Source organism: Malus sylvestris, chromosome 11, assembly GCF_916048215.2.
Source record: "Malus sylvestris chromosome 11, drMalSylv7.2, whole genome shotgun sequence".
NCBI classification, from domain to species: domain Eukaryota; kingdom Viridiplantae; phylum Streptophyta; class Magnoliopsida; order Rosales; family Rosaceae; genus Malus; species Malus sylvestris.
Window position 1 is genome coordinate 22697789 of NC_062270.1, and position 8433 is coordinate 22706221.

At 37.3% G+C, this 8433-nt stretch overlaps 2 protein-coding genes across 2 annotated transcripts; one reads left to right on the forward strand and one right to left on the reverse strand.

Annotated features, from left to right (window-relative positions):
- Window positions 1–340: 340 nt before the first annotated feature.
- Window positions 341–1039, reverse strand: LOC126590312 (uncharacterized). Its single transcript, XM_050255799.1, has one exon. The coding sequence runs from the start codon at window positions 1037–1039 to the stop codon at window positions 341–343; it is 699 nt and encodes a 232-aa protein (XP_050111756.1).
- A 2620-nt stretch (window positions 1040–3659) lies between these two features.
- On the forward strand, window positions 3660–8200 carry LOC126590078 (uncharacterized). Its single transcript, XM_050255575.1, has 4 exons — window positions 3660–3988; window positions 4280–4410; window positions 7146–7250; window positions 7397–8200. The coding sequence occupies exons 1-4, from the start codon at window positions 3920–3922 to the stop codon at window positions 7821–7823; spliced, it is 732 nt and encodes a 243-aa protein (XP_050111532.1). The 5' UTR covers window positions 3660–3919; the 3' UTR covers window positions 7824–8200.
- Window positions 8201–8433: the final 233 nt, after the last annotated feature.

Below are 8433 nucleotides of genomic sequence, written 5' to 3' on the forward strand. Positions count from 1 at the left end.
ATCATACATTATGATACTTAAATTCATTTCAAATACACAAAAATCACACAATCTGCCACTACAGCAGTCACCCATTTCAACTGACACACTATTTATCATATTTTATATTTTGGAATAGGTCAATACGGATTCAGACATTGCGTTTAGTGTCTATTTCCTGATTTTTTTTTTATATATTTGGAGTCAAATGTTGCGTTGTCGTGTTTGTTTCTTGGTTTCAAATTTTTACCTCACTTATCTTGCGACTCTTGATTTTTACATTTGGATTCAGACACTACAATGTAGTGTCCATTTTCTGGTTTTTTTTTTTTTTTTTTTTTTTTTTAGTAAAAGGAATGCATTAAAGAGAAGAACCCCTTACACAACCAGTGCCATTACAATCGAAAAGAAAGGCCATATTAGCTTCTATTGGGATGCAAGCATCCCAAATACAGAGCTCTTTTCTCTTAAGCCCAACAAACGTTATGGCATCCGCAACAAAATTTGCTTCCCTAAAGATATGCCTCCATTTGATATCATGGAAAAATGTAGCACACCATCTTATGTCTTCAATGATGGATCTTAAGTTCCAAGGCACATCACAAGCACTACAGACTGCATCAATGACTAACTTTGAGTCACCCTCCACAATCACATAATTCAAGTTCTTAATCCTAGCCCAGATCAACGCTTCCCGTAAAGCTAGAGCCTCGACAACATTGATGGTCATAGAACCCAGGTTCATTGCCTCCACTAGGATAGGTTTGTTCTCCCAACTTCTACCCACGAATCCCCCTGCTGCCACAAAGTTTGCAACTGAGCCATCAAAATTTATTTTAAAATAAGGGGACATTGGGCATTGCCACTTAATCAAATTGTCTTCAGCAACTTCATCCGCTTTCTCTGCATGACCTGAATTCTCCTTGAAGTAATCATTAACCATATTCATGATGCGAGTAAAAGATCTATAATGAAAGGGCTTCTCATTCTTAAAAATACTAGCATTTTTGTCATTCCAAATTTGCCAGCAGATAGATAGAGCTTTACTTAAACTACTCATTATCCTCTTATCATTGTGTGGTAAGCCACACAACCATTCACTCACCATCAGGTTACTATCAATATTTAATAATAAAGCATCATTTGAGCAGTTCTATACAGTGTTCTAAAAATCGGCCTAGGCGCTACATGGTGGCTAGCCGCTCCGATTAGCCCATAATCGGGAGAAAAATCGGCAAGAGGATTAGGCGGGCGCGGAGGCAGCCTAGGCGGTGCTTGGGCAGCCTAGGCGGGCGACTCGATGGCCTAAACGGTCTGGGCGTTTTAGAGTTTTGTCGTTGCAGAGCTGCGTTCTTGCTCTGGTTCTGCCTTCTGCGTTTCAAAGTATCGAATTCCAGACAGAAGGAAGAAGAAGATTTAAGTGAGTCTCTCTCTTCCCATTCCCCCAAAGTGACAGACATACGTGACCACTCGGTCCACTCAACTTCACTTTTCGTTTTATTTTTTTAAATTAAATTCTAATCAATTCCAGGGACCAATGACATACATTGAATATTGGCACGACCCTTTTTGGTGCACAACGCCCCACTTCCCTTTTTACAAATTACACCTTTACTTCTTTTTTTTTTAAGTTCACTATATAATAAATAATCTTTAAAAAATATTTATTAAGTAATACATACTTATTATCATATAAATTTTCATCTTATACCATCTAATTCATTAAAAAAAATCCTATTTATTGGAGAGACATTGTTGGATACTCTTTTTGCATTTTATAGTTCTTTTATTATTTTATTCATGGATTTCATACAAGTATAATTTTTTGTAAGTGTCAATATGCACTTATCTACAAGATATACAAGAAATTTACCTAAATCCGCCTAGGCCGTCTAGGCGCCCGCCTAGACCCCGCCTAGCCGCCTAGGCGCTAGGCGCTAGCCCACCGCCCGACTAGCGCCTAGCGTTTTTTAGAACCTTGGTTCTATACCTGTTTCGCATATGAGCAATGGAGAAAAAGGTGATCCTGATCCTCCTCATGGCTATTACACAAAGGACATTTGTTGTCCAAAGTTGTTATAAACTTGCCTCTTTCTAGTTTGTAATTTCTCCTTTACAAGACTTCAGCCGAAGAACTTAATCTTTGGAGGAATTACTTGCTTCCAAATCTTATTCATAAGCCGTTGCGTTGAAGAGGAACCCAAATCCTCCATTTGTAGCCATGTTGCAGATTTACCTGAGAACTTGCCATTGTTACTTGGGCCCCAAACAACAGTGTCATTTGAGCCAATGAGAGAGATAGGGATGTCACATATTCTGCTAATAATGTCACTATCCATTACCTGACTACCCATCTCATACCCTTGTAGATGATATCCCTGGCACCCAAAATGCCTTTCCAAGCACATGAATGGTTTTCTGGTTCTGTTTTTACATTATTTTTATATTTGGATTTAAACACTACAATGCAGTGTCCATTTCTTGGTTTTGTTTTCTTTTTTACATTTTGATACAGACACTGCGATGCAGTGTCTGTTTCTTGGTTCTGTTTTTATATTACTTTTACATTTGGATTTAGAACTACAATGCAGTGTCCATTTCCTGATTTAGTTTTTTTTTTGTTGACATTTTGATTCAGGACACTGCAACGTAGAGTCTGTCTTCTCTGTTTCCTGGTTCCTTTTTTTTTATTTTTTTTATGCAGTATCTGATCTGGGCTTTAATTAAAACATGTCGAAATCCAATGTCTTTTGTCCTCCATTCCAAACCTCTAACCCAACAAAAATAAACTTGCACGATCCAAAAACAAGGCCTAAATTGAAAATAAATTGATTTCGATTTTTATATTCTTTCTCCTTCCTCTGTTGCTTCTCATTTCTATTATGAACTCGATTGACAACCGTTTGTCCAACGAAGAATCGATGAGATTAGCCATGGATTGATGAAATTCAGTGGTGGATTGATGAGATATAATAGTCGACATACAAATTTAGTGGTAGCAATGATATTTTAGTGCCCAGTGCTACAGTCGAAGAGATTTTTATTGCTAGGCTCTCATGTATGGATTCACAGCTTGTATTGATTCACCAACGACATAGAGAGAAGATAGGCATTCGGGTTATCTTCATGTGCTGAAAATAGAGGATTTTTGGGAAAAATAATCATGGACCTTTTTATGATTTATTTTGGGGCAAACAAGTAATTTTATGACTATTTATATGGGCTTGAACCCATTTAACTTTTCTTATTGACCTATGCTTAATTAACAAAAATATTTCATTGATTATGTCTAAAATAAAAAAATGACTATAGATATGTGGTTCATTCGTAAAGTTTTTATTGATTTTTTGCCAAATTTTCTAAACAAGGTATTGCAAAAAGAGAAGGAGAGTTGAAAATGTAAAACGAGAAGGTTCAACAGTTAAAAACGTGAGAAGGTTTACTAGCTAAGAAAAAGTTGAAAAGTATGTCGAAAGGCAAAACGTGTAAGCACAGTACACTCCCACATTTCATCACAAGCCCATCGACATCTAACCTAACCTTACAAGTTACACCCACAGGTCCCACAGTCCCAAATCATCGGAACATTAAAAATCAATTTTTTTATTTTTATTTTTGTTTTAATTTTAATCGGACTAACAATTTATGTCATCCACAACCTTCATCATCTCCTCCTCTTCTTCCTAGGGCTATTCATTCCCAAAAGAGGGCCTCCCCCTCTCTCTCTCTCTCTCTCTCTCTCTCTCTCTCTCTCTCTAACCTTTTCCCTGTAGTATTATATATCATGTAGGATAGAAGAATCAGAATAATTCTCCAGCATCTACATAATCAATAGATATACAACATATACAATTTCTTCATTTTTTCAGGCATCGTAGAAATTAAGCTAGATCACTAGAACATATTTTTCAATTCTATCACCATAACTTCAGTCATCATCATGGACGGTCATGATCAGCTACTCACCGACGTTCTTACCGATTTATCCACCCTGCAACATCACCATCAAGTACTTCTTCTTCCGGCCAGATCTAACTTCGTTTTCCGATCCGTTTATTTTTATCGTAACCCAGATGCTGTTTACCTAGAAACTGAAAAGGGGCAATGAAAATTTTATTGGGGTAAATTGGGATTTCTGAAATTTGTGTCCTTGTGTGTTTTCTTGCATTTTCTAGGCTACCAAACGCTAATATTTTTGAAATTGGTTGTCTGATTGGAAAGCTTGGTTAATGTTTCCAGTTTGTTTGGATTCCGGGGTTTTGTTAAATTTGTTAATTTTGGGGATGATCAAAATTTTCAGGCGGAATTGCGGAGGGAAGAGGAAAATGTTGAAAAGAAATGTGGGAATCATGGTGGGGTGTGTGCAATATGCTTGGATGAGATTGTGCTTCAAGAAACTGCTCTGGTAAAAGGTTGCGAGCATGCCTACTGGTTTGTCTAATCAGTCTCTTAATCTTTCAATATACACTGCTGCTTTTTTCGGAATATAAAGTATTGTTCTGCTGCATTTTTCCTGGTACCATAGATGTGGTTTGTGCATTTGATGCCGGAACTGTTTTGTGTATTTGTAATGTTGCTTTAGTCGTTTACTCATTTGGTATTGGTTTTGTACAACTTCTGTGGTAACTTGTTTAGCCTCATTGGCAATATGCGTATGAGCGTATCCCTTAGGTCCCGTTTGGTACGTGGGACGGGATGGAACGGAGTGGGACGAGGTGTTCCGTCCCATATTTGGTGCGCCTAAAACGGGGGAACGTGTTGTTCATCATCACATGAGTTTTGGGTGAATTTTCGTTCCGCCTCACTCCTGGAACGACTCGTTCCACATTCGTGGAACACAAAATTATAACCTCTCCATCTCCTTCTTCCTCCTCCTTGTTTCCATCCGAGGGCATCTTTGCTCCTTCTCCGTTCTGTCCCATCCCGTCCCGTTCCGTCCCGTCCCGTTTGCATACCAAACGATACCTTAATTCACTTTTCTTAAAAGTGCTACTCGTCGGCTTGTTTTTGTCTGGGGTTGTACTGTACGCTCACCAGGCTTCTGACATTTCAAAGTTCAGTGGTGCCATAAACATTTCATACAATGATTTGTTATCTCAAGTCTCGTTAAGGCGTTTCCTTGGACCACTTGTGAGCTGAGACAACGCAGCGAAATCAATTAGCACCTGTTGTACCGTGGGGCAAGGTTAAAAGCCATGTGTTTAAGGTGCATGCCAATACAAGTTTGTAGTTTAGCGTGTAAAAAGACAGAAGATGCCTACATATAAAGTTTCCTTTAATTCTGGTTGGGTATGTATGTATAGCACTTTGGTATAATTTCCTGAAATAGTAGATCATAGTGATGTATTGATTAGAAAGTGGGAGATCATGACAGTTTTGAACCAATGAAATAAGTGTTTTAGATGTTTTGTAGACATTAGATCAGAAAATGGAGTACTTAGGAAATTAGTGGATGTAAATTTACTGCTATCATTGGCATATGCATGAATAAGCTTGATATGCTGTAAAGGCCTTCAAGATTTAATGTTCAAATTTTCTCATCTATTGATGATTTTATAAATGAAGATCACTTTCCTCTATAGAAAATTTAAAGGCTTGTTATCATGTTCTGAATGGATTTTATAATTGTCTTGACCTATTTGTTCATTTGCCTTTATGTTTTAAAGGATGGTGTGTTTCTTATATGTTAATGCACACATGTCACTGTTCGAAGTAACCACATAAATTCCATAGATTTTGTGTTGCATTTTCAGACCATACTCTTAACTTTTACTGATCAGATTGCTTTTTCTTTTTAAATTTTTAGAAGAGGTATGTTTGTCCCATGTCACTTAATGAAAAACAATTTGTTTGCTTCATGTCATATTCTTTAGATTTACCACACCTTTTAACCATGAAACTTTGTTTTTATCTGCACTTTAAGCAAGTATTATCCTTTTATTGCAAGATTTTTAGTTTAATTTTTTTGCATTAGGGGGTTTATGGAATTTATTTTGTTTTATTTGTTTGTCCTTTTTTCTTGTGTTTTAAGAATGATGAGTTGCCTCTATGTTATGATCCGTGAAAGGTGCTTCACTGCTCTGGAGTGACTAGATAAACCTCATTCACTTCTGCAGTGAACTTTGAGATGCGCCTTTTCCTTGCCAATTGATGCTTGAGTTAATTTATTATCTTTGTATCATTTTATTGCATTAACCACCCTGTGAACATCGGAACTTCGCTTTTATCCGCTCTTAAGAACCATAAGTGTGCATTGCTCTTTTACTGCAAGAAGTTTGGGCACACTCCATAACCATTTTGTTTTTAGGTTTTGTTGTTTTTTGTTTTCGTAATAAAGATAAGAGGGAGGAAAGAGAATAGAGGAGGGACAAATGAAGTAGGAAGTAGGAAACAATAAACTAGAAAAGAAAGCTTACTAAAAATCATATTCAGTTTTTAGTTGTTTCTCTGTGTACTCTTCTATATCCGTCCGTTCACTTCCTTACCACACTCCTCCACCTTTTCTCATCCATCTTCTCCCTTGTATTTCCCCTCTATTTCTAACAAAAAAGTGAAAAACTAAAACTAAAAACTAAAAATGAAATGGTTATCTAACAGGCCCTTAGTTTTCTGTGATTGCATGTTTCTATGTTAGCAAGATATGCTATTGGGGTTTGCTGTCTGCGTTTATGAGCTATAATGGTCCTTCTATCTAGGTGGTAGTCGAAAACGATATTGAGACTGAGTGCTCGTATGAGTAGTGAATCTTTTGACTTATGCCAACCTTCTTTCAGCCCTTTCCTTTTTCCAGTTCCTGATATAGTAGATTCTCTCTTTCCCCTGCTTTTATAAGTTTCTCTTTTTCACAAGAAGGATAAGAATCTGGTATTTATTTGCTTTATATGTTTCTTTGTTCTTTATTTTTCTTTTATTTGAGTTCTCTTGCTCTCTAATCTCTGAATGTTTACTTTTCTGTAAATGCTGATGTTTGAGAACTCAGAACACTAGATATACTCTGCACTATTTTGGAGTTATGGAAAGACAGGCTTTAGTTAAACGAGTAGTGTTTTCTTGTATACTATGTCTCACATGAAAAATAAAATAGGAAGAAAGCTTCACGGAGTCTGTTTATTTCTTTTTAAATCTGGGCTGTCGGATTCATGATTTTTCATTTTCCATGTGTGCAGTGCAACCTGTATTCTTCGTTGGGTGACATACAGCCAAAAACCCACCTGCCCTCAGTGTAAACATCCTTTTGAATTCCTGAATGTCCATCGTTCCCTTGATGGCAGGTATCTAAAGTCTTCTTGTTTCTCTTTATGTGCATATTTAGAAAGGGAGAAACATGATTATGAATTAGGTGAGAACCTCCCGGTAGGATGCTGTTTTTGACATTCCTAAGAAAAGAAAGCATATCTTCATTTTCGTGCTTTGACAGCATACAAGATTACATGTTCGAGGAGAGTGTGTGCCTACTCCTTAGAGCCAAATGGTTTGAGCCGTTAGTTGTGGTGGAGCGTGAAGAGGTGTATGAAGGCCATGAGGATTATTATTATTATCCCTACGAGGATGAAGAGGATGATGATCTAGATGACGCTTACTTCAGCAGTTCATCGGTTATCCGGATTGGTAATCGAAGATGGGGTGATAATGGATATGTGAGGGGTGGGCGTCAAGAAGCAAGGCCTGTTCACAGATCAAGTACCCAGGATTCGGGTGCTAGTTCGTCTCGTGAGCCTAGGAAGAAAGAGGCTGCAGTGGATAAGACCGGGAGGCGTGCAAAGCGGGCACTCAAACGGGAAGCGGCTGATAAGGCAGCTGCAGCAAAACATCAGCAGCATTTGGCAAGGTTGGGCCGGAAGTAATTTCATTTATGCAATTGCATTATATTGCAGATCTTAAACCCCTCACCCCCATTTCATGTACATTACTCCCCTGACCTTTTTCTTTTGGGTTACGACTCTTTTCCGTCGACCGTGTTAAATAATGTACCATCAAAGGGAAGGAAAAAGGGAAAAAAAAAGAAACAAAACAACACCAGAGGACGCTGTGAAATAATGACTGGCCTCTCGGTTTGTATCTTTAGAAATTCTTCAGATTACATTTACCGAAAAAAAAAGAGAAAAAAAATCAGATATGTACATTCTCAATTCTTCATGGCATAGAACCAAAGCCAGCGGTGTTTTTTTGATTTCTATAGCCGATTTCGTTTAGTGGGATAAGGTTTTATTATTTGTTTGTACATTCTCATTCTTCTTGATTTCTAGTCGGCTTTTGATTGTCTTCCTGTTACATTCTCCTTTTTCTAGCACGTGATATTTTCCGTAGAAATGTAAAAGGTTCAGAAATGATATGATCTGTATGATCTAAAAGATATAAAAATTTGATTTTTAAATTTTTGATTTTTTTTATATCATAAATGGTTCCTGAATCGCCACCAAAAGACAAATGAGCCAAGCTTGAGCTAAATATTAG

Excerpts from the sequence above, each read along its gene's own strand:
- LOC126590312 (XM_050255799.1), bottom strand. The coding sequence starts at position 1,039 with ATGAGTAGTTTAAGTAAAGCTCTATCTATCTGCTGGCAAATTTGGAAT.
- LOC126590078 (XM_050255575.1), top strand. The coding sequence starts at position 3,920 with ATGGACGGTCATGATCAGCTACTCACCGACGTTCTTACCGATTTATCC. Across the intron at positions 3,989-4,279 it reads CCCTGCAACATCACCATCAA|GCGGAATTGCGGAGGGAAGA; the intron begins GTACTTCTTCTT and ends CAAAATTTTCAG. Across the intron at positions 7,251-7,396 it reads CATCGTTCCCTTGATGGCAG|CATACAAGATTACATGTTCG; the intron begins GTATCTAAAGTC and ends GTGCTTTGACAG.